General features: G+C 38.3%; 1 protein-coding gene across 8 annotated transcripts in view; it reads left to right on the forward strand.

Moving 5' to 3' along the window:
- USP45 (ubiquitin specific peptidase 45) overlaps window positions 1–26,715 on the forward strand; it is a 50,569-nt gene that overhangs the window by 15,470 nt on the left and 8,384 nt on the right. For 5 of the 8 annotated variants that reach the window (XM_064707232.1, XM_064707234.1, XM_064707235.1 and 2 more), the window contains exons 6-12: window positions 6,994–7,139; window positions 8,385–8,480; window positions 10,585–10,715; window positions 19,990–20,077; window positions 23,380–23,461; window positions 24,445–24,536; window positions 26,525–26,581. In XM_064707232.1, the coding sequence (XP_064563302.1) occupies window positions 6,994–7,139; window positions 8,385–8,480; window positions 10,585–10,715; window positions 19,990–20,077; window positions 23,380–23,461; window positions 24,445–24,536; window positions 26,525–26,581 (692 nt within the window). The other 3 variants (XM_064707239.1, XM_064707238.1, XM_064707237.1) reach the window with 3 other exon arrangements.

Raw genomic sequence — 26,715 nt, forward strand, 5'->3', positions numbered from 1 at the left:
CAGTGATGTTTTAAAGGTGAAAGTCTGTCACCCTCTCCAGTCTGTCTGTGTTGAGCAGTTTGGATTGCATTCCTGAAAGCTCTGGGAATGTTGGCCCAGAGATGATTTGTTGGGTTTTCCTGAGTGGCAAGAAAAGGACAGAAAATCTCTTTGCCCAGGACTGTTGCTTTAGGCCAGGCTCTTTGCTGGGAGAGGCTGGAAAACAGCCATGTGTTTATAAATGACTGGTGTGCATGACAGGGAACTCCCAACCAGAATTGACACTCTTGGTTCATTTTTATAAATGACAGACTTGGTACTTTCCCTACAGAAATCTATGGTTTTTTCTTTTCTTTAAATTAGGCTACCTTTAGGTATTCTGAAAAAATAAAATCTGAAATTGAAATGTAGTTCATGCTGTTGTCCAGAATACAAAAGGACATGATATATTACTGTGAAAATTAACTCTACTTTTGTTTTGGTTAAATTTTTTTTAGTGTAACATTTTATTTCATGTTCCATTGATATTTTCAGTGTTGTTATCATTCTTTAAATTATTAGTAGGTGTAGATTTTTAAAATTCATTTTGTGTATTCACACCTTAAAACATAAGCTAATTTTAAGAAAATGATAAATAACTTGTAAAAAAAAAGTAGTGTAAAACTGACAGTTAATTAATATTTTCGCTTAAAAATCAATCTTGTGCTTTTTTTCCCCATTGCTTTGCCATTTCTTTCTAAAAAAGCAGTCAAAGTGAAGACAGTTCTCATAGCAGAATGTGGCACTGTAACAAGAATTCATCTTACGTCTGCATTTCTTTCTGTTGTAACAGCTAGTTGGCATGGTGCATCATTAAAATTCAAATAGCATTGTGTAGAAATTTCTGTAGAAATGCAGTATGAACATGAATTGTCAATTGCTAATATGCACAAGGCTGCTAGGATATTTTTTTTCAGTTCTCAAAAGTGCAGGATTCATTTAAAGATAAAATGGTCAGTTGAAACATGTGAGAGAGGGTTATATAGATTTCCTAATTAATGCATCTTGGAAAATAAACAAAAGCAAAATGCTTGTCATTTGGTACTAATGTGGTGGAATAGTGTGGCAGCAGGATCCCTGCTTTTCACTCGGCCTCTCATAAAGATTCAACTTCACTTCAGCTGTAAAAATGTGCAAATTACATTACTACTACATGACTGACTTTTGTAATTACATTAAGCGATTGAGATAAATCCCAGTGCTGGGTTCCCAAAAGAATGCTTGCAGCTGTGTGATTTTCACATCTGATCCTATGGTTTGTTGTACCCAGCAATGCCTGCTCTTTTCTTTTTTTTTCCCCCCCTTTTTTTTTTAAAGAAGTCTGTTTGGTTAAGAGGTCATGTTGGGCACAAGCTGGAAGAAAAAAGCAAGATTGCTTTCTAGGGTGTACCACCCAGAAATTTGTTTTGTGGAGAAGGTTAGCAGGCCGTGATGATTGCCGCAGAAAGGCAGGTGCAGTATTGTCTGTGTGGCACACTTGTGAGCTTCACATGGGCATAATGCACATGTAGTACACAGGAACCATGCTGAGACATTGCAATCTGTGTGTCTGCTCATTTACTGGAGAAAACAAATTGTTTTGCTGTCTTAAAAGTGAATCTTATGCGTATTTTCCTTTACAAAAGCCAAATTATATGTTGGTGGAAACATAAGATCACATACTTTTTGTAGTGCAGTTAATTAAATTGGTTTGTGTGGCAATAGAATGGAAAGGGAGAAGATATATTCTCAAATGTTGTAGTTAAATTTATTGTTGGGAGGGGCAAGCAGAGGAAGGGGGTTTTTCTGGTAAGTTCAGCTGCCTGGATTTGCCAGTAAGTGAAAGTTAGCAGCTTGATTTTTGTTTTGATGGCTGTAACTAATGTATAAAAATAGATACAAATTTACAGTACATGTGAGAGTTGTAGACTTGTATGGAAAAACTGGTAGTGGGATGAATAACTTTGCAGATTTGCGTTCTGTTGTGGATATTAGCAATTGACAAATGATCATATTGAAAAAAATGGCATTCTTTTCTTAAGTGACTTTTACATGTAGTTTGGAGTCATAGAAGACCATTCTATCTACTTGAAATGAAGTAGCAAAATAAAACAGATTGTATTGATTCTCTGAATCTGAAAATACACTTTGGCAAAAAGACATTTTTTGGTATTGGTCAGAAATTTTCTTTCAAATCTGCTTACTTTCTAGTAAGCTCCTTGCAAAGGAATGAAAATCGAATCATTGACAAAAAAAATTTTTAGGCATTCTGTCAGTTTTAACCACAGATTCTCACCTTTCCTGTCCATGTACTTATTTGCTTGTGAGGTGTAACACAAGTCATCTGAGCACAGAGGATCAAAAGCACTCCTTGAATAGGTTGCTTTTCCACACTGTGCAGATGTCTTTTCTAGTTTATAACATTGTGGCAAGACTCAGAGAAATGAAATTACAGTTTAGAATCTTTGATTTGTAGGGTTGTAACACTAGTGGCGAAATTTGACTTTTAAAATGTATAGCTAGTGACCATTTCAGAAGAAAACCAGGCTGTTTTTCTAAAGGTTGGATTCTAATTGTGGTACAGTGTTGAAAAAAAATCTAAATTTTTTAGATAAAAAAGGAGTGCCAGACAATTTAGTAGGATTTTATAATACAGTGTGATGAGAACTTGGTAAAAGAAAGACAGTCTGTTAACCTTGCTTTTACTGTGAAGACCTTCAGCTGAAGTACCAGAGTTGTATTCAATAGAAAAGGCTTGACCTTGGAATGAAAGTGTGTATTCCTGGAACCCTTATTTTTAATTTAAAAAAAAGTTGCATTGAAAAGATGAGCAATAGTGCTTACTCCCCTGCTCCCCTGGCTGAAAAAAAACCTTGATGTCATTTATCTTCTTGTTTTCACGCCATCTGCACCCCCAGGCAGAGCTCAGTTTCAGCAGAGACGGTGCAGAAGTCCATGTGTGCTGCAAATGTTGGAAATGCTGGCAAAACAAATTGATAGGGAACCCACAATAAGTTTCCCTTTGCAAGTGGATGTGTCAGCACCGTGTGTTTTTGTACACCTGGTGCAGTAAGTGGCTCTGCTTTGTGGAATGAGTCATTGTCCATGCTAATGTTTGGCTTAGGAGTCTCAGTCACTGCTCAGAGGCTGGTGCTGAGCAGCTGTGGGACAGAGCAGTGTTCCCTGCCTCCAGAGAGCTTTTGGGACCACAGGTGAGTGGAGCAGGCACAAGAAAAGCTGAAGAAAAGAGCAGCAAGAAAGGGAAATTCCCTTTGCAGGCAGGAGCTGTAGCAGAGGAGCAGATTCTGCTGCCCTTCTTCCCAGGGCTCTGGTGGGAGGGGGGCTTTCTGGCATGGGGGAGAGCAGGGTGGTGTTGGGAAGCTTTGCCAGGCTTGAGGCTGTGTCTGTGTACAGAAACTTGAGGCTGTGTCTGTGTACAGAAGCAGCTGTCTGAGGGTTGGAGGTGGATATCATGGTGGCACCAGAGGTGGGCACTGACCTGTTGCCTATGGAGAGATGATCAGTAGGGCTTGATGATTTGGATGAAGAGCTGGGCAAGGGGTTTTGGCAGAGTGTCTGTGTAGCCAGATGGACTTTGTCAAAGGAAGAGAAGGTTCTGGTGATCAAGGCACAGCTTAGGTGAGAGTTTTCCTTGTATGGCTGCATCAGAAAGGTCACCTCTGCAGCAGAACAGCAGGAGAGTCTGACAGAGGGGCAGGGTCTGAATGTGAGCCCCAGGCACAGTGGGTTCTCTGTCCCTGCTGGGGAAGGACAGCCTGCCTAGGGCCGATGTCCACACTACCTGGGAAAGGCAGAGAGCTTAAGGGTTACCATGTCAATTCTCTAAAAGAATTAATTATTATTAATTATAATTATATTATAATTATTATAATTAATTATAATTAATTGATTATTATTAATTAATTAGTTAACTCTAAAAGAGTTAACTAATGACAGAAATCTGTCTGAATTTAATTACTTCTGTGCTTTTCACCCAACCTGCTCTCATTAATATGAACAAGGTCCTTTATAACAAATATTACTGCGTGTGGACAAATAACTCAGACTACTTCTTTTATTCTGTTAGGCCAGGAGCTGACGGTCCTTGTGGGCAGCTGCAGATGGCAGCCATTTTGATGGAATCCTTCAGCTGGGATCCTTGTATATATACTGGCTTAAAAGTCACTTTTCATACCCAAAAGCACGCCCGTTGATTGAGTCAGCAAGAGTCCATGAAACAGTTGTTCAGTGCAAATGCACTTTAAAAAATTACATATTAGCTTTTTGATTAATAACATGCTTGTAGCCTTGGGTTAATCTTGCAGAAGGACCCTCCAGCCCCAGTCTGTAGAAGTATTAGCTATCACAGTCATTACCAGCATGTTCTGTTAAGACTGACCAACTCTTCACATGTCAAGTAAACATTCAGCTTCAGGCCTGTCTGTCATTTATCACTGAGTTGGGGACATTGAGCAGAGCTAAATTAAAAACTGCTGTCCTTCCTCTGGCTCTGTATATGTACTTAAAAATATCTGTGTGTTATAAGCAAGGCAGCAGGTAATGTTTGTAATGGCAAAGCATCACATTTCTGTGAGGACTTTTTCACAGGTACAAAGAACACAGTAAAACGTCATGTGGATTGTGTTTTTAAAATTATTAACAAATCAAAAGGCAGTAATTAAAACCTTCTGAATGAAATGAGGTTCCTAACTTTGATACAACATCCAGGCATTTTTCCAATTTGTTACTACTTCTTCTTATCCCTATACATATATCCTTATCCCTATATATCCTCCTAATTATCCAGCTTCATGGCAATCAGATGTCTGGTTCTCATTTCTTGTGTTTTGTAATTGCGTATTCACCCAGCTCTCATCACAAAGCTGGATGCCTTGGCTTTGTTTTCCCTCCCTTAAATAATTTGTATGTAAGGTTCAGCAAATGGAACCTTGCTACTTGTGTGAAGCTGCCATTTAACCATGAAGTGAAATGCTTTTATCGAGTTTGCCCTGCAGATATGGTCCGCTGTGGCAGTGCTGTCCATATTTGGTGGCTGTGCAAGGAGAGCCAGGTGGTGCTGCAAAGCATAGCACAGTGAAGCGTGGACAGATCTAGGTTTGACATTTGTCATCCTGTACTGCTAAAGGGAAGAGAAAAATCTGCTTTTCCATATGCTTATGCTTTAATTTTTGCCTGCAGTTTTGTCCAGATGGCCCTGTGAACATTGTTTACTTTAAGATGCTGTCCCAGATGTTTTTGAATGCCGATGGATAAATGCAACAACTGTGGTATACTAATACACAAATTATTTCCACAATTTTGGCTTTTTTTTCCATCTTTTTTTTTTTTTCTCTTTTTAACCATCTCTTTTCCCCAGCACTGCTCTGGATGGCCCACTTCTCTGAGGGGAAAACATCTCCAGTGATAATATTAAACTTCTGAGAGAGAGCTGTGCCTTTGAATTGCAGATGACTTGGAGCTCCCATTCCCATGCTGTGGCTGTTCTGAAGCTCTGTGGGTGGATGAGCTGCAGACACTGTAGCATTCCCCTTCTAATCATGCCAGCTAAAAGGTGTTGCTTCATGTAGCCCATAAAACAGTGACTCTTTAGGGTGTGAGCAGCTTGCTTGTTGTTTATTATATTCAAAACCACTTTGTCTGCTTTTTCAAGGAGAATTCCATCTTTTACTTTGCCCTTGTACCATCTTAATTTTCCACCTGAATGGAAAGGAGAGTAATTTAAAGCTGTGTAAGCACTGTTAACAAGAACATTTTAAAATGTTTTTAAACAGCAAAGCACCTCTAACTCTGTTTTGAAAAACTCTGATACAATTTGGAAGAACAGTTGTGCCTCAGTGGCACTGTAGGGTGCAGGCAGACTGCGTTAGAACCTTGTTGCCAGATACAATAGATATTTTAATAACTTCTTTTTAATTTAATTATATTTTTTTTCATTTTTCTAAGCAAGAAAGGTATTTAGGAGCGTACATAAAAGAACCTTTTGGCATGAGAATTTCATTAACGTAAATAGGTCTGTTAGTTATTTCTCAAGAACACTTTAATGAGACTTCAATGTGAAACTCATTAGAACAAATACATGAATTCATATGTCAAGACAGAGATTGTAGCATCACAGTTCTTGGCATCTATTAAGTCCATAACTCGTTTACATTGACGTGCATTGTTAATCAATATTTAAGACACTGCAGATGTCAGTAATGTTCACATTTAGTCCTGCAACCATGACAGTATGAAAGTTGCTAGTAGAATTCAAGGCTAAATATTGTTATCTCAAGTCTTTCCATTACCTCTAGGCTACAAGTTAATGACTGTCTAACTTTGCTGTCCCTCATCTATTTAAATAATAAGGGAAACAAGGAATTATGTGGATGTTATAGCATAGTTTTAGCAATTTTTTGTTACTTGAAATTAAAACACTAGCATTGTATGTACTTGGATTGTATTAGTAATTCCTCAGGCTGTGACAAAGAGAGGTGAGTTGAGTAGCACATGTAGGGATCATGAGCCTTGGGCTGTTGACAAGGCAGTTGGAACAGAACACTGGAGTTGATAAAGACTTGCAGCATTCAGTGGTAACTTTGGGCTACCTCCTTTCAAATGCACCAAAAATCAGACTTGAGGTGGTGTTTCTGATGGTTATAATGAACATATATCTCAGCTGCCTATTGTTAATAAATAACTCACTTTACTTACTGCTTGTCTAATTGTGGAAGTTACAGTCTTATAGAACAGTATGATTATTATGGAAGGTTTTGTTGGATATAAGTTGTTGAGGGCATTTTTTTACTCCCCAGGCCTTTATCTGTTATGTCTAGTTTTTTTTGGTTTTTTTGTTTTTAAGACTGCGTACAGCAGCTTGGAGTATTATCAAGGTATCTTCCACATATGTTAAAATTAATAAACATAATAATGAAAGGACTTAATTGATTAAACTATGCAGTTCTGTGGTCATATTAATCTATAATTTAATTATAGGTTCATCAAAAATCATACGTCTTCGTGAAGAAAACAGTGAAACAAGTGAAATACTGAAAGGAAAAAGTTCTGGTAATGGTGCATCAGTTCCAGTTAAAGGAATAAATAATTTAGGAAACACCTGCTTTTTTAATGCTGTCATGCAGGTAAGATGGAAAGATCATGCCACTTTCTCTTAATAGATTTCAGAAATACTAAGTCTGTATAATCTATGGGCTTCTGAAAAGGTTTTGTGTATTACAGGTCTTCGTTCTGCTTTCTGAAAGTCCTTTTCAAATTGTTTTTACTCCGTGCTATCCAAGGAGTATTTCCTGTTATAATAAAAAAGAATTCTTGGATCACTGGCATTTTGCACAGTAATGAAACAAGTGAAAATGCCAAGTGTTTTACACACTGCGTACGTGTGTGGGTTGTACTGTAGCATATGGTTTTATTTGAACTTCAGCATTATTAGTCATGACTAATGCAGGTTGTCTGCCATACTGGTGATGTGAATAGTGGCACTGTGTGCATAATGTAAATGTCTGCACTATTCATTGGCATGATTTTAAAGCCCTGCTATGGATGCAGTTATAAAATTATTTTCATCGATTATGGTTTTTTTCTGACTACAATAAGAGGAATGAGCTATACAAATACACATCTATTGATGTTTAGTGCACAACCAATCCAACATCCTCAAAAAAAGCAGCAGCCTTAGTGGGTTTTATATTGCACCATCCTGTTGCTTGTCAGCTGAGCAGATACATCTCTGTGTCTGCAGGCAGGAGTGAGCAAGTGAAAGAAAACTGCTGCAAAGGTGTTCTGCACTGGCACACCTCACCTTGTGTTTATGATGTTGATTGCAAAATTAATCAAACAGAGAGTAAAACTGCAAATTGTTATCTGTCCATACTTAGGGCATCACAGAAGCTTAAGTGATCTGCTGTCAGAGTTGACCAAAAATAAAGAAACAAAGATGAGATATGCTGAGTTGATTTCTTTCCTAAATTCAGAAGGATAATACTTTTCATTGTGCCAAAGCCTTTGTGCTTCATGGGGCATGGTGAGAGGGACTGCAGTGTTTAAAAGAGGCAATTGGTCTCTGATAATAATGTCCTCATCCAAAAAAGAAAAAAACAAAAAAACCTTGTTATTCAATATAAATTAAAAACTTATTACTAGTGAACTGTTTCGAAATTACAGAAAAGGAAATAAATAAAATTTTAGAAACAGTCAAGTTAGTGAATTTTTTAGTGCTCTTTCTAGTGGTTGTATCTAAACCTCGGCTACATGTTATGAAGTGTATCTGGTTTGGTCTACCCCTGAATCTAGAATATATAACTAAAGAAACTCTGTAATTGAATGATCAGCATGTTTCTCACATTTTTTTGTTTTTTTCTTTCTTTAAGAACTTGGCACAGACTCACGTACTAAATGAACTGATGTATGAGATAAAGGAGAAAGGAACAAAGTTAAAAATCTGTCATACTTCAGATTCTCAATTGGTAAGTGTGCACTGAGAAATACAAATTTGGGAAAATGTGGGAAGAAGCTGGAGGACAGGAAATCACATCTCCATTAAAAGCACACTGTTACTCTCCCATTTCTTTTGCATTTTAATTGCTTAGTGGGTTTGTGCTACCTGTGAACTGGTTTCTTTTACAGAAATCATTACTCAGCCCTAGAGAAGGAGGAGGAATTACTTCCTTTCACATTTTTTGATATTGAAGTATCAAATAATACTTTACCTTAAGAAAGAGCAGCTGGCTTATTTTTACTTGCCATTTAATTTCTTCAGTATGAATGTATGATACAGGAAATAGTTTGTTTGGCTCTAGAAAGTGTCTGTGAAATGTTTTATTCCAGTCCATCCCTGCCCTTCATTGATAAGGTCTGTAAAGTTTATTACATGCTTCACAGGCCAGGGGATTAAAATGAGAGAAGAGAAATTTCAGTGAGGAACAAATTTGTCCTCAAACTCATTGTAGGCATATGGGAAAGTGTCTCCTGTGGCTATTATCCAAAGAATATTCTGCTGTTCTGGTCATGTCTTAGAGACTTGGGGTTTCATTATATGTTGTTGGCAATAAAGATAATACCCCTTTCCCTCTGCTAGCTGAAGCAAACAGTTTACAGAGGATTTTTTTCTTAGTTTTTTCCTTTCTTTTCCCTGCTGTTTGCTGTGAGCTTTCTGGTGGCAGTGAGGGTAGAGGAGTGGTATTCTGTTTCAGATACCTCTGAAATGATGATGATTTCACTGTGTTGCTGTAGGTGATGTTCATAGCTCCTCCAGGCAAGAACAGTGTGCAATTCACTGCATTGCTGTCTTTATTTCCTCCAGTGGCAGTTCAGAGCAGCAACATGCTTCACAAAGTTATCCTGAGCCACAGCAGAGGGCTGGAGCTTGTTTTTGCCCAAAGGCTTAGTGAGCCAGTGGGGTGTTGGCTTATGCTTGATGTGTAACTTGCACAGCCATAAGGTTGAAAGATTTATTTTTAATTTCAATGCTTACAATGTAAATAAGGTCTTTGGAGCAAAGACTGTGTTTTCTGGTCTGTGTATGCCAGTGCAGAACTTGGCATTGAATAAGAGGGCTGCAGTAGTCTAATTAACAGTAATGCAGAAACCTGCAGCTTCTTGTTTGGTAAGGGGCCTTTTCCCACTTTTTGATAGTGCATATAAAGCAAATACTTTATATTTGTGTGTATCCATATCGCTTATGTTTTGTGTGGATCTGCTTTCTGGACAAGGTGCCCTCTCCAAGTGTTTATCTGGCATTTGTAATCTGTTTTTCTGAGAGTCAGGCCAGCTAGTAGGGAGCACTGGGGGCACATAGGAGCCTTGGAGCATGTTAGGGAGAGCTGGGATCTGTGGTCATTTTAACAAGTGGTGTGTAAGCAGTGCAGGATTTTAAAATTCTGCTTTAAAATTGGCTTGATTGGCTTGAACCTTCCATACCCAGAACCTGCTGGCTGGGCTGAACATCATACCAAGAGGGGCTGTGCAGGATGCAGCCTGTGCCTGGCTCCCAGTGCCACAGGGTGCTGTGGGATCTGCCATCAGCTCTTGCTGTGAAGCACTGCTGGTACCTTCACAGCACCTGGTTTGTGGAGGAACAGGTTGTGTTTCTGTGGCTGCCAGATGTGTGGAAATGGCAGTGTGTGGCTCACAGATCAGAGAAGCTGGATGTCCCATTCCTAAGGCTGGGTAGCAGAGAGCCACTGAGCACAATCTTACACTGGCCCATGGAGGTGGTCACCTGGGTTGTCTCTCCAGATGAATTTCAGTGCATGTGGAGGTTGGAGTAAAGCAGGTGGTACAAAGTTTGCTTGTTTTTGTGAGAACCAGACCAGCTCATTGGCATGCTTGTTACCAAAGTTATTGGTTACCACCAATAATTGTTTGGTTTTGCAACGATTACTCCTTAAATAATAAGCCTGCTCTTAAATTATTTCAGTCAAATGGTTGACATCAACATTTAAAAAAACCACCCCGAAATACTCTTAAGACTGAAAGTTACATTGCTCTTTATCATGTATCAAGTAACTTGAAAGAAGCTTGTGTCATTACTTTTGAAATCTGATGTGTAATTTGCCTTTGTTTTTGAAGGATCCTTTGGTGGTAAACCTGTCCAGCCCGGGACCTTTGACTTCAGCAATGTTCTTGTTCCTTCACAGCATGAGAGAGGCTGGAAAAGGTCCTCTGTCTCCCAAAGTGCTGTTCAGCCAGCTTTGTCAGAAGTATGTATTGTGTCCTCAAGCTTATCTTTCACTTATTTTTTTAATTTTAGTTTCCAGTGATGTGTTCCTAAGCATGCAATGTCTGTTGTCCTTTCTAAAGAAACTGTTAGATTTTAACCAGGCAGTCCAGAAAGCAGCTCCTTCATGTTTTAAAGTTGAAGGACTCCTTGTTGCACACCAGGGTTGTACCTGCTCTCTGTGTCATGTGTGGCCCAGTTCATAACCATGGGCATTCAGTGGGCTCCAAACTGAGTGTGAAGGGGCAGAAGGGGGCATGGTAAAACTGAAGAAAATGGACTACCTTCCTGGTTTTGTTGTTTGTTAGCATAAAGCTGTGCTAACACTACGAAGTGTATGTGGGTATTTTGTAAAAAAGAATAAGATTTTAAATGGGGAACTTCTGCTATGATGTCTAACCTTGGCATTAATTCAAAATTAAAAAGGGTCTAACAAGTAAGGACTTGAAGCAGTACTGAAATGGCATATGGCTCCAGATTGCAAAGAGCTTACAAGCCCTAAAGAAACTCCTGTTTCTTGGTGTGGAAAATGTTTACAGTGGTGCTTTGTAGGTACTTACAATTATGATGCAAGCAACCTTGCTTTTAAAAACACCTGTAGAAGACCTACTTAAAAGTTGATACAAGTATTTAAATGTTGACTTACTAGTAACAGAATCTGTAGAAGCAGAGTAGCTGGAAGATGGTAAATATGAATCTCATATTTAAAAAAGAGCAATGTTGTGTTATAATTTATTTCCTACCTTATTGCTGTGTCAAACTTAAAGCATTCTGCAGCATGGCAGTTAGGAGGAAAGTTGCAGCTTCCTACCATGGAGTTCCAGGACAACCTTAGTGAGCAGGAATGGATTTAAAATATGGTAAAAAGAAACAAAGGCATTTAGAATAGAGCAGGCACAATTTAATTCTGTAAAGAAACAAGTCATTGCTTTTTATTTATCCTCAAAATTCAGCTTCAGAAATTTAATATTATATTTTTTCTGTTGTACTTGTCTTCCTTTTGATTCTTTGAACTGTAAAAGGAAATGTGTGTAAAGTTACCTTACAGTATTTTTGAGTCAAACAGCAGTGTTCTTTGTTTAGCATTATCTACCTGGAAGAAAAATATATAGGGAAGAAAACGATATTGTTTTCTCACTCCTCCTTGTGTTTCAAGGCTCTCTCAAAAAATGTGAGTGCAAGAATTAAATTTGGCTGAGAAATGGGAGGAAAATTATTAAATAACACTAGTAGTTTTTTCCCAGTTAGTATTAAGGATTGAAGGGAAAAAATGATGTAAAACATGTTTTGAAGCCCACCTTAGCAAATTGATTGTGAAATAATCACAATGCAGTGCAGTTCAGATGGGATGCTATTTTTAGAAGTGACAGGCATTTTGTGTCTGCTCTGTGTGTCTGTAGTCATTGAGCGATGGCAGTATTAAATCTCATCTATCTGGTTGTTCTGTTGTTGTCTTTTGATCATTAAGATGTGCATACACTTTAACTAGCAGCTAAAATTGAAGCATTTTAATGTGGTCAGCACACTTTTGCTATTTAGACAAATATCTGCTAGCTCCTACCGTCGCTCTCCTTCATCCCTACTTCTTACTTTCGTTATCTTTGCAGAGCACTACTTAGATACAAATCCTTTACTAGCTCTAGTATAGCTCTACTATCAACAGCAGAAGTGTCAGCCACATCCTGTTAGTGAGAAGTTAGATGTTCAAGGCCAGTAAGGGGCTGGACAGGTATGACAGAAGGTTTTGGTCTTTGGATTGTTTTCTTATTGTTTGTGACACAAGTAATAAAGGGAGAGTTTCAGAATATTCAGCAGTGTGCAGTGGTGAAAGTAGGAGAATGAGAAATCTTTATCTTTGCAAACTGAATACATTTACTATTTATTAGCTTTAACAGTATGAATGCAGTGTTCTGTCATGTCATTTTTACAAAGCCTTTTTCTTTCTTTTGTTTTAAAGTTGGCTTTCTATTTTTCATCAAAGTTGAAATGCAAGAGAGAGCAGGGCAAGACTGCAGGAGTTTCAGCTAGGAAGAAGTCTGTGTTACTGCAGCTTTCTCTGTAAAACTGCTTCTTGACTGCTGCCAAGAGGTTGTGTTAATGAAGTAATCCTAGAGGCAGGCACTACCCGTAGTCTTCATATTGCATTAGCACAAACTCTTTTTATTCAAGAAGCAAAGTTCAAACAACAAGTTTCCTAAAGGGTTGACTGGATGAATGTGTAAAAGGAAGAACTGCACTGACACAGCTACCAGGGAGAAGGACATGGGGAAGGGCACTATTATTCTGATAGTAATGTTTTGGGTTTATATAGAGATTACATAAAGGTTTGCTGATTCCAGTTACAAACTCTTTTTCTTTTTTTTTTTATTATAAATTCATTCTTTCCCCATCACAGATCTTGCTGTCTCAGTGCAAGTATACAGTAGGTCACCATACCTTTCTTCAGTAAAGAATTTATGAAGGAGATTGTACAGATAGTGTAGGACAGAGAAGGGTGCAAACACTGCCTTGTTCAGCTGCAGCTCTGGCTTGTCCCTGAGTGGGATCCCAAAATCTGCAAGTGGATACATGTTCACTGCTCAAGAGCAGTAAGAGAACTGGAACACGGTCATTTTCAGCTGCAAACTGCTTCTTTAAGTGTCTGAAGAGATCATGGCTTGATGGTCATAATCTTGTGTATGAAAGGACATTTGTGGTGCTCTTTTTTTTATTAAATAATAAAAGAAAAAAATGATACCAAGTGTTAATTTTATCAAGTGGTGGAGTAGCCAGGTTGAAGAAGGGGAGAAGAAGAAAGAAGTGGATGAGTCTTTCTATAGCAACTGTTTAGCGTCTGGTACTAATTCATCCACTGTTAATTTTGTTAGTGTTGCAGCTGTCAGATGTTTTGCAAGGACAGATTGTGAGCATAGCTACAGGGCCCTTCTGTTGGTTTTCCACTGTGCTGAATATCAGGGCTGCAGACTTCTGACTTATCTGGAGACTTAGTGACTAACACAACACTGATGTATTAAGAGGACATAAATTTTATTTACCTTAATTTTTTATGATTGAGTAATTTTATTGGTGGAAGAACTCTTAGGTTTGTGTAGCAAGTAAATGCTGAAGCATGTAAGTGATAAGTCCAGAAAGGAGTTCAAGAATTTAGGTGCTTCAAACCTCCATTAAATAATTATTAATAGTAGTATTTTATTGCTACATTACCATGCAAGGAAAAAATACTTCCCTAACAAAGATTTTATTGGTGTTCACAAAATCTACATAGTCTTCATTCTCCAAAGACCATTATTCATCCTTCCTTCTCATCTGCAGAAAGTAGAACTGAAGGCAGAGGTGGGACTGGCAGAATGAAGGTCATGTGTGGTTAGGACTGTTGATATTAACAGAATGATAATTTCAGAGGAAAAACCTAAACAATTCCACCTTTATCACTTCTGTGAGGAAATGCTAAGGAAAATTAAGGTAATGTTATACAAGAGATAAGAGATAAAGGAAAGAGGATTTTTCTCATTAAGGAGTCTTTTTGAGCCTTTTCTTTTTAAATAAAACTGTATAAGAAGATACCAAAAAATAATTTTCATAGAAAAGATTTTTTTGCTTGTTTATTTTTCCCATTTGACTTTTACTATGTAAGTATAATAGCAGCAGAACACACATTTTTGTTTCCTTTACCAGTAGTTGTGGATTATTTTGTGTCCTTGTCATGCCTCCATGTGCCTTGCTGGTGGTGCTGTGTCATGTTGAGGAGCTCTGACAGAGGAGATTACAGCTTCTCTGGGCAGCAGCAGTTGAGAGATTGTATGTCCTTTTTTTTTTTTTCAGTAAACTTTGTCAGAGTTTTCTTAATTTAGGAACAAGTTTATGAGTGCAAAATAGACAAATTGCATGTAAAGGTGTGTGTTGGCAGCAATCATCTGTACATGTTCCTGAGCTTTATGTTCACTTCCTCTCAGAAGGAAGACCTGTGCAGCATTTTGGAGAACACAAGTATTTTCAGTGTGTGGTATTGGTGAGCTGTGTAAACAGAGTTTATGGACAAAATGAAGAAGAAAACCAGTAATTTTATTAGGTACATTGGCAGTGTATTCTCCATTTGGGTTAACCAGAATTTAGGGAGGGGTAACAAAAATAGGAAACATTCATGCCAACAGGGACATTGGGAACATTGGGAGTTCAGGCAGGAGAGAACATGAAAAGAAGACATGACAGCAAGAGAAGACTATGAATGATAAATTAGCTGTGCTTCTTTAATTGCCCTCAGAAGAGTTCAGGGGGCTGTCTGTGAAACTGAAAGGCAACAGATTTAGAGCCAGGGGAAAAAAGAGTTTTTTAGTATTTTATGGGGCTAACCTATGGAACTTGCTGTCAGACCAGAGTGCTGTTGGAAATCTTAGCTGGACTTAAAGGAAGAAAGAATAGATCTGGTGCAAGTAGATGTATCTTATTTTCCCTTTTGGGGGAAGGTGAGACAAAAAAGATGAAATGAATTGGCCAGTGCATCCATAGGAGAGCAAAGCGCTGTCTCTCCATGCCCTTGAGATAGCACAGTTGTGCCTGGTGTTATCTGTTTCTTACATGTGGAGGCAAGCCCTTGTTTGACTGGGCTCCTCCCAGGCACCTCCTACCCAGCAGAACTCTGTAGTGTGTGTACTGCATCACAGGATTCCTGTGCAGACAAAAATCAAATAGTATCTGCTGTTTTCTGCTTCCAAGTGCTTATTGTTGTTTCTAAATTTATCCAAGGTATTAGGCTATCTTCTGCACAAAGTAATTCTTGAAAGGATGAGTTTGGAGAAAATTTTTATTAAAAACAGTAAAAGAATGTCAGCTCTGTGCAGTATGATTGAATGACTTTAATTGTATCCCAGTTCTGCTTTTTAAGCATAGCTTATTTTCCCTCAAATGAATATAATATAGGAATCATAACTATTAGCTTTTTTCTTTAAAATACTATGTTACTATGTAGTTTTTGTTATTAGGGCATTCTAGGAAGTAGATCATCATGAAAAGCGTTTCTTTAACTGACAGTCAAGCAATTCTAACTGGTCTCCAGATGAGCAGCGAGAGGCTAGTGGATGAGATGTCACAGTTGTCCTTCACCACTTCTGGCCCTTAGCAGGAGTTCAACCTGTTCTGTCATTATCCTGCTGACACTGTACAACAGGTTGTACTGCATTGGCACTGGCTTCCATATGTCAGCACATCTGTGAGCGGTCAACTCAACCAACCATCTCCAAGTCCCCACTTTCGCCAAGGATATTGCTTGAAGCACATTTTCAAGGAGACGAGAGCACACATCTTTTAGTTGTCAGATTTCTATGTATCAGCATGGTTTAATTCCTTTTTCTTCTCTCATACTGGTTTATAAGTGTAGGGAGTTTTCAGTAAATGCATTGTGAAGTGTAAAATTCCTTCCTTTCTTTTTATTGTTATTTTTTGATTTCCTCTTGTGGTTCCCCCCCCCCCCCCAAACAAATGCACTAATTTCAAATATTTTTACCCAAAACATGAGATATTTAGAATTATATGCAACATTACATAGCATGCTTTGTACGTGAATGACAGATTAAATATATTTTAAGCAGTGTTAAAAGTGACATAATTTGTCAGTCCAAGTAAATGATTCAGCCTTACAGGGAATCTTTACAAGTCGCTTTCCCTGCCAATTCACCTTTAAAGAGGTAGCTGTTACATTCCCATCATCCATTAAAATCAGGCATATAAATTTAGTGCAGGCCCTGAGAAGCCTAAATAATCTTGTACTTGTAAATGCACTGTGTTCTAATAAAATGAAAAAAAAAAAAAAACCCAAACCAAACCAAAATTAAAAACTTCCATGGCTGAGTTAATTTCCTCCTCTCTAATTTAAGCTAATAAAACTGTGTGGAACATGCAGGCAAATTATTTTACTTTGAAATACAAATTAGTAAATTAATTTGCACCTGAAATGGTTTTTGTATACTCATCAGTGGGACGTTACACTGCAGTAACAAGAAGTATGTGTGGGGCCTTATCCTGATTTGCATTGAAGATTTAGTTCTGTGAGGTGTCTCTGCAGTGGAAAAATACCCTTCTTGTAACAGTGATGGAATTTTTGTTTGCTCCTTTGTCAAGTAATAATTAATTTTTCTTCCATTTTATTATAGTATCTCTTGAAAGAGGTCCTGCTTTTGTTGCCAAAAAAAAAAAAAATCCCTATTAGTACCAGGATCCAGAAAATGTATATGTGGAAGGTTTTCTTGCTATAGTGGAGCTATTAATGTGCCTGTCCTGGAGGAGATGGGCTGAATATACTCATTGGTTCTCACTGCCTCAGGAAAACATGAAATTTCTCATAAATTCATAATAATACTGTGGCTAACTAACGAGATTTCTCAGAATTGAACTGATTTTGGCATCTGGGTTTTTTTAGATTCCTGGACATTCAATGAGAGAAAACTGTTTTGGCAAATTGAAAAGTGAAACTGTGCATGCATGCAAATGTGCACACAGCTACATATGTTATTTATTTTTTTAATGTATATTGAGTGTTTTATTGGAACCAAAATAAAGTTTCAGTGCTTTTCAGAATGTATTTGCAATTTATAATCAAATTTATTAGAAATCAAACATGTGATTTTAATAGAAGAAAAGATGGTATTTTAGGGATATTAAGCAAAATATTTAATTTTAAAGATTATTTCAATTTTTAAAATTTGAAATTAATTTTTGATGTTGACTTGCTCATGAAAAAAAATTCAATTTCAAAAGAACGCTTAAAAAGTCACCCACTCTACTGAATCCAGATTTTATAGTGAGCCTCACAGTACAGTAGCATCATGAAATCATTTTTAACTAGGAATATTGTCAACTTTGTATCAAAAACTAGATATAAAGTGCAAATGTAAAAGTATCTTATTTGTAAATGTGAACATGTTGTTTTGCATATGCAGCTCCAGATTTGTTCCACTTAATTTTAGGCATTGACCTTAGCTATCTGAGTTGTCACCTTCAGTCCTTCTCCAGTTACACCCCACAGTGCCTGCAGGGAGCAGTTCAGAGCTGAGACCCTGCATCACCTCCTGCCTGTGCCCAACAAGGTGTGCCCCAACACCTTGCCCAGCTTTACATTTTACTGTTGTGGGCACATTGCACATCTGGGGTGTTTTCTGTAATTTCTCCTGTCCATGCGCACAAACTTCTAAGGCAGATCTGAGCAGCTTTAGTGTATGAGTGGGATGGAAGCCTCTCTAACCAACCCTCAAAACCCTGAGCAGCTGAAGAGCTCTGCTGGGCAAGGGAGATCATTGTGCCAGGGGAAATAGCAATAGGTATTTGCAGCTCTGTGTACTGGCTGGCCACAGCATGCAGTCCCCAGCTCAGAGTGAAAAGTGGCTCAGTGTGTGTTTAATGAAGTTGAGGAGCTGAGTGAGCGGTTGGTTTTTGTGCCTGCTCTGCCAGTTGCATAAAATTCCTGTTTGAGCTGTGCTAATCCCTGTCCGGTTTTCAGCTGTTTGAGGGGCCTGGAAAGGCCCGGAGTGGCCTTGGGGCAGCCCGCGTATCGAAGAACGAGAAGAGGCTTCAGTTCTTCTTTCAGTCTTTATGTTTATTAATTGTTTATCTAAAAGATTTTCTCTCGGTCCGACAGAGCTCTGCTCAGCAGCCAGCCATGAGCACACTGTGCTGCCCTCCGGACAGTCACCTATCTTTATACCCATAGTTACGTGTACAATATTTATCATTTTTCCCCAATCCTTTTTATTTTTATTGTCCGGTGCACTTTCAGTAATGACCAATCCCAAAGTGCCACCATCACCAAGAAGATGGAGGAGAGAAGAAGAAGAAGAAGAAGGACAGGACACGCCCCAATTCCTCCATCTTACTTCTCTAAACCCCCCTGTACATAAATCCTAAACCCTGTGTTTTCACTCTCTAATTAACCAATCCCTTCACCATTCACCCCGGTGAAACCCTCCTATCCTCATACAGGTGTCGTCTCCTGTGTAGGATCAAAGTCCAGCCACCAGACACTTCTGGAACATTCCAGGACTCCCGAGCCCCCCAAGGGTGGTCTCGGTGGCCCGGCACCTCAGTCCTGAGGTGCTGAGATCCCACAAATCCCCTTGTTCCCTGTGCTAGGTTTGGGAAGGGGTGCACAAGGTTACACCTGTGTGTGCTCACCTCAGACTGCAGCAAGAGTCACAGCTGCCTTTTGGTGGCATTACTGGAAATTCAGGAACCTACCCATTGCAATCCTAAGTAACTTGCTCTAGAGGACCCTGCTTGGGCAGGGAGGTTGGGTTAGGTGACCTCCAATGGTCTCTTCCAACCCCTTGTGGTTCTGTGGAATCTCATTTTAGATTAAGTAGTTCAAGACTGTAATTAAAGATCTAAAGGGTAACCTGCCTGGAAGGCCAGGTGTAGTTTGGCCAGTCAGCTACACAGTGTGAACAGAGATGTGTTAATAGTGAACACTGTTCATTCATGTGGAGTTGCAAACTCCTGAAGATCCAAACTGTTAATTAGGAGCCTTCTGGCTGTAGTAAGAAGAATCTGTCTTTAAGGATCACCTGAAGGATCTGTCCATGTACTCATAAGTTTATTTTTTCTTATTTCTATGTAATCTACACCTAAAAAATGTGATATTTAGAGTACATTTAGCTGCTGTGAATAGTAAAAAAGAATTCAACAGTGCTTGAATAGTAGTGATTGATATTACTGAGTGGCTGTCTCAGAACTGATGCAATATCACTCCTGTGCAGTTGCCAAGAAGATCACCAGTGTAAATGGGAGTGTAGTCAGAAACTGATGTTTTTCCTCTTCTGGCTTCTGGGGGTGATGTGGATGCTGCTGGTGGTCTAAAAGGACTGTTCATGCACATTTGAGATTTCTCCTTGATTGAGAAAAGGGTGGGATAACAAAGGAGGTTAAGTACTTGGAAAATCTTTTTTCTCTCTCTTCCATGTCATTGGGAATGTCATGAATGAGTAGTGGTACAGAAGTACTGGTGTAGTCTGTCAGGAAAGGGCTGCTAGCATGGATGAGACTACTGGCAAATCTGTATTTTAGTCAAGCTTTACTCCATAGAATCAAACTGCAACCCAGGTCAAAGTGCAGCCTTGCTGAGAAATTGCCTACTGCACCAGGAGCTTCCTAAAGCCCCATGAGATTCTGCAGGGGTTGTATCTATTTGTATCCCAGCAAAGTGTCTGATGTTGACATTGTCTTGTTAAGAATCTCCCAAGATAATTTAAAATTCTTCACTGTTTCTTTCACAGGGCTCCTCGATTCAAGGGGTTCCAGCAGCAGGACAGCCAGGAGCTTCTGCACTATCTGTTGGATGCAATCAGGATCGAGGAGACAAAAGTAATGCCTTTGTGTGCCTTTTAAAAGTGAACTGCTAGTCATTGCTTCAATGTTCTTCATGTTCCCAATGTTTTAAAGATGTACTTCCTGAAGCAGGAGTGTCTATTTTCATTATCTTGAGAAAATATTTTTTTTAAAGATATTTAATTATGTTCATGTTGATTTGTTAAAATAGTTGATTGGAATCAAAGTTTCAGTTAGTAGGAGGAACATGGTAAGTAGAACATGATAACTTTAGAAATCCAAGTTGTTTGCCTTTTAAAAAATGAAAAAAAGGATGTCTGAGACATGAAGAAAGTAAAGGTAGGACCTCTGCATTAGCTGACAAAGTGAATTTTTAAAGCTTTGGATCAAAAATTAGCAGTTCTTAGCTAAGGGCCTGCCCATAATTTTAACCAAAAATTTTCACTGAAAATTGTGGGGGGAGAGGGGAAAATCTTGCAAAGTTTCTTTTATCTTTTGAAAGTGTGAAGAACTCCTTGCTTTATCAATAAGGTGCTGCTTTTCATTGCTTAAAATCTACATCCAAGTATGTGAAGTATAGAAGCAGTTTGTTATGTTGAAAATGTCCCTGTGTAGTTTTTTTGTTTGTTTATTTATTTTCCTTAATTATTTGTGCTTCCTGCATTGTTCATGCAAGAAAGGGAGTGTTTGGTTGCTATTTTGACCAGATCAGATGTAATCTGTCTGACTTAGTCTTCTTTTCAGATGATGCTTTGTGGTAAATAGCCTTTTCTAGGTCTCCCCTAAAGGAAGGCCTTAAATCTTGTACTGGCCAGAGTACTTCCTCTTCCCTTTCATTTAGTAACCCAATGAATGTTGTGATCCTGAGCTGAATTATCTCACAGATAAGATGTAAAGCTGTGTCTGAGCCTGGTTCCTGACACTACAGTAGAGCTGAACAAATCCCCATCCTGCCAGAATATGAATATTTACTGGTCTTGTCAGCATTCTTGACTATAAACAGAACTGAAGTGCAAGAAGAAACAGTCAAACCTTGACTCTCATGCTTAGAAAATCATGTCTTGAACACGGCACACAGCAGAAGCAGCTGACTTCAATTGGAAAACAGTTGTTACATTTTTTCAGCAGAGAGAAACTTTATTATTTTATTTTTTATTTCATGTAATAAAAGGTGAAAACTATGTTTTCTTGACAAAGGAGGAATCACAGAAAGCAGGATTATTGCAACAACTAAGCTGCTTCTCCAGGAGGTGCTTGTGCTTTCCCCTCAAGTCAGTCTCCTGTCAGCTTCACCAGTGGATGTGCCATCATTGCAATAACCTGCATTAGCATTTGCCTTTTAAATCATTTATTATTGGAGAGCAGTGACAGCTACACTACCTAACTCAAAAGAGTGATGGAAGATGGTAAGAGTTTACAGTGGTTTTTGGGTAGTATTTCTGCCACTCCATCAACAGGCAGAGAGCTGTGGGTGCCACCCTGCCCTGCAATTACATCCCACTGCTGCCCTAATGGTGCATGACTGCAAACACATCTTTATCACCTCAGGGTGCTCTGCCACCGACAGTACTGGTAAAAGCTCTCTCCCTCTCCCTCTCTCTGTTGTTTTTTAATTATCCCATGTTTCAGGTCTGTAGATGGCAGACAACCAGCTGGGCACAGGCAGCAGCCCGGCCATCCCTGCTCCCCTATCCCTGCCAGGATTAGTTGTTTTTAAACTTTTAGCTTTGATGAGAAATACATACAATACATAACATAACACTAGTTATAGGAGCTAACCAAAATCCTGTTATACTTTTGCCTCTTCTGTGTGGTTTTGTGTTTGTGTCCGACACCAGTGCTGAACTTTTTCGTATTCCTGAGGGAAAAAGTTAGGAAGTGTACACAAGTGGATTTTCAGCTAAAAGCTTGGCCATATAACAATAAAGATGACATAGTGTCTGTGTCCCCAGCAATGTGGGCTGGAGATGGTTTCACACCGGGGCCTGAAGTGGCTGAACCCTGCTGCTAATTGATTAATGTCTGCTGCCATTGTCCGCAGCACCCTGCCCATTCAAAGACTATGTCTTTCTTTGACCTAAATAAATGGTTCAACGCGCTAATCCCAACAAAAGGGTTGCTTATGGCCCTAAACCCATTTATGGTGCTCAACTTCATGAATTACCTATTGATTAATCCTTTTAGTATATTGTTGGCTTTAAGATGAACAAAGCTGAGCTCGGGGCAGCGGGAGTTAATTCACAAGCCAGGTCACATACTCATAAGGTCGGAGTATGACTTGGTCTGATGGGTGCCTGAACTGGAAACCAAACCTCTGACACTGTCTGTCATCCTCACACTACAGTGATATGTTGCTTGGAAGTGTGCTTTGCTGCCTGGAAACTAGAGCCATCTATTAATCTTTTCCTGTTAGGACAGAGGGTTTGAGTTGCTTGCAGAAGGTTTGGTGTTTGTCTCTTAGAATGGTACTTTACCCTAAGTGTGACTTCAGTATTTAATTATAAATGTCATTTGCACACCAACAAGGGAGACTCATACATGTTGCTAGAGTCTGTGGATCAGAGAGACAGGACATGTGCCAGGAAAAGGGAAAGCCTAGTAGCTGGAGTCAGGGGACCTGATTCATCCTCCTGCTTCCCTCTCTGCAGCATGTCAGAGGTTGGGCTTTTCTACCCGCCCATGCAGTTCTGCTGCCAGGAATACAATGCCTCTTCACTTCCAGGCAGTTGAGAAATAACAGGGAGAAGCACCCCCTGTCTGGAGGGGCAGCTACAACTCATTAATGAATTTGCTTCTTTCTCATCCTTCTTTCAAAACTGTAGTTTTTAGGAGGTTTTTTTTAAACAAAAGTTAGTAACATTTACATGAATTCATAAGAAGTTTTCTTTCTCTTCTAAGGATTTCTTACATACCTCTAGAATTGGCAGTGTTAGAAAATAAACAGAAGTGATAAAAATACTGCCCAAACACAGTCACTGAAGTTTGGCTAATGAAAGGCTCTTAACTGCCTTCCAAGTATTTTGTATCCTTGTCAATCAATGTAAGTCCATCTGCAGTGGGAGAGATTGATAGCATTAGTTCACTGAAAATCTCATCGTTTCTTGGTAACCTGTGAGGTGCCCTATGATGGTTCCCTTTTAAGGGAAGGAAATTTTTGGGTGATTATCTACAGAAGTTAAGCTCATCGAGTTTTGACATTGTTGGTGAATAACAACAATAGTTTTACAATATTAAATTACATTTATTTTATGGAAATAAGACAAGATATAGTCTAATCAAATATGACTAGTTTTTAGAATGTTTACACTTAAAATACCTTGTTTTATTTTTACTTCTAGCGTATACAAACTGGTATCTTAAAGGCATTCAATAACCCAACTACTAAGACAGCAGATGAAGAAACTAGAAGAAAAGTCAAAGGTATGCAACGCTTTATTGAAAACTTCTGAAACTGCACTAGTCTTTAAATACCATTTTTTTCTGAACTGCCTGTTGGGAGCAGGAGATCTGAAGTGCTGTGATGGCCAGGCTTTATTTGTTCTGTGTTACTCTAGTGCCGCCTAGTGCGGACCTAAAGTGCAGAGAGCTTAGTGTGTGCTGGCTTGCATCTGTGTATCCAGGAGAAAGGCTCCCCAATGTTAAGCCAACTCTTAATAATAAGTAGTATTTAATTTTGTTTTCTAAAATAGCCTGCTCTATATTTGTTACATAGTCATAATTACGTTATACTCAGAGAGGCCACTTTCCATAAATTAAACTGATTCCTCTCAGTTGACTGGTACTGTGAGCACTCTAAATACAATTACAAAGTCAAGATAGGCAGCTGTTTCTAAAGAAGGGTTTTTTTTTTCAAAAGAAGAGGTTTTTGTGGTTTTTTTCATGTTTGTTTATTCAGTAGTTCTAATTTGGGGGATTTTATTTTAATTAAAGTCCTAATGATTAAGATCTTTTGTAAGTTATCCTTCCCAAATCTGCAAAAGTTAAGGCATAAAGATGTATTAGAAAAGGATTTTGTTATGTTTTAGAGCTTTATAGTTGCAAAAACCATTTTGAAAGGGTGAGAATCTCTCTGCTTACCCCAGTGTCTATATCAAAGCAATGCAATATTATTTACTCAAAAGAAAACTGAGATATAAAAAGCTTTTTCTTAAGAGACGCAATATTATTACTCTGTTACAGAAGGTGGGGAAGGGAAGGATTAAAGGGAACCTTCTCACTAAAATATTTTTAAATGTTGAGATAACACAGTATATGATGTATTGGTTACTGTATTGTGTTCAAAACATTTTGAATATGTTTAAAATTGTGCTTTCATAATATATCTTGGGAAGAATTTTGTTGTACTTATAGTGTGGCATTGGATGTGTTATTTTTCACATTTAAAAAAAGCAATGTTTTTTCAGCATATGGAAGAGAGGGTGTGAAGATGAACTTCATAGATAGGATCTTTGTTGGTGAATTGACTAGCACTGTCATGTGTGAGGAATGTGAAAATGTAGGTATTCTGGAATTTGGTTTGATGTGGAATAGATCACATACTGGTTTGATTACATTGTCTTGAAAGTATAAAATTGTGCTGCCAATTTTATACTTGTTTGTTTGTTTGTAAAAACAAGACTTTATTGAAAGTTTCTCATTTGAAATTATTTATTCCTTCTTTAAAGCATTATCCTCCCTGACGTAAGAAGAGGGATCCTTTGAATTCAAAAAGGATTCAAGTACTGGGCTTGATTTTACATCTGACTTAAGGCTGGAGGTTCCAAATTCTATAATCATGTGTGTTACACACCAGTATTATTTGATATTTTTGAAACACCTATTTTAAAACATAAATCCTCCTGCCTGCTCTTCTGGGATACACCTGATAATTGGAAATTACTTACATTGAATTAGAATGAGTGGGAAAATGCTAAAATTACTTCTTTTTCTTTGAAGTATTTTTTATAATTAACATAATAACCCTAATGAACAGTATATTCCTTTCATAATTAATATTACTGACATTCCATCATAAATGCTTTCCATGATCCTTATAATTTTCTTTTAAGTTTGACAGAGAAAAATCTTAATTGCATGACTTTTTAAATTGAATGTTATATTTGTGTTTGGTTTAAAACATTCTATTTCATATTATAGAGATTAAGTAAATTAATGAATCTGAAAAATTAAGCACAGTCCTGCAGTGCCAGGTAAACTTCCCTGTGTGTGATGTGCAGATTACTCTTCAATGTGCTACTAGTACCAATGAAGAACTTTGACCATATAAAAAATAGAGGTTGTATGTATATTGCATGTCTCATCTATTTTTGCTGGCTTCTTATATTCTGCCTGCACAGGACTTGAGAATATGCTAGCTGTAGCCCTTTGAGGAAGAGTTTAGCATTCATTTTCCTTTGCCTGCACTGGCAAGATATTTTTGATATGTGTTTGTTCATGCAAAGCGACACTTTAGAGGAGCCCCTGTTTGAACATCGCTCACCAGGCAGGCAGGCAGGCAGTCACCAGAGCTGCCTGCTTTTGATCCCATTTATTGCTTTACTGGAACCTAAACATTCCTCAGTCCCTGGCACAACAGGTAAATTAAGCTTGCAGTCCATACCAAGTGTCACAGGTGGAAGATGGGGTCACAAATACAAGAGAAGGGACATGGTGACAGTAACTGATGGCATGGCTGTGACTTAAATGTACAACATGATTTTTACTTCCTTTTTTAAGGTTTTGTTTTTCACAGTCTTTTCAGAGGTAAGATAAGTCAGTTTTGGAAGGAATTCGAGAACAGCAAGGGAGAGAGCCTGAGGAACTTAGTGATAAAGGCAGATGGAAAGTGCTGGAAGAGATTGTCTTTAGGTATGCTTTGTAAGATGTTTCCAGCTCATATATGGCAAAATGAAACCTCAGTACAAAAAAAGAGGTTGGTTTTTTTTCAAGTCCCTTTTCCTCTGTAATTGGATTTATTTTACCAATTAGTACATGGTGTCAAAAAATTTAACAAAGCTTTTGACTGTAACCAATAAGGCTGACTTAATCTTGACTGAGAGCATGAGGTTAGAACCTGTCACTTAACTGTCATTAACCAGTCCTTGCTGCATAACAGCTCGAGCACCTGTGCAGAAGTGTCCAGAATCAGGAGACACTAGAAGGTAGCTTTCTGCAAAAGGGTACCACAGGGGCCCACTTGAAACTCCATCTGGAGCTCAGAGAAAGTGAGCACCACACTGCTTCAAGTCAGTTCATGCCCAGACTGATGGCCTTGCCCTTTACCTTACATGCTGAAGTTTTGTGTGGTGTTAGAAAGAAATTTAGACTTAACTTAATAATTTTCTTTTAAGTTAATGGGAAGTTCTTCATTGTAGTTTCATACATCTTGTAAGTAATTAGCTTGTTGTATAGTTTTTGATAACAAATTGATTAAATAAAGGGAGCTATGTACTAAACCCATATAGTCTTCTTTGTGTTTAAGTGCATTTTCTCTTTTTCTTCAAGATTTCAACAGTAAAAGAACCTTTCATTGATCTTTCACTTCCTATAATAGAGGAGAGGGTAAGAAACAGAATATGTATTAAAGTACCTGTTGCTTCCAGTGGATTGTTTTTAATAGCCTTATGAAGATACTTATCTGTATACACATAGTTTTGATTTAAGCCTAAAAATGTAACCTTGTCCATAAAGACATG

The sequence above is a fragment of the Zonotrichia leucophrys genome, chromosome 3, assembly GCF_028769735.1.
Source record: "Zonotrichia leucophrys gambelii isolate GWCS_2022_RI chromosome 3, RI_Zleu_2.0, whole genome shotgun sequence".
NCBI classification, from domain to species: Eukaryota; Metazoa; Chordata; class Aves; order Passeriformes; family Passerellidae; genus Zonotrichia; species Zonotrichia leucophrys.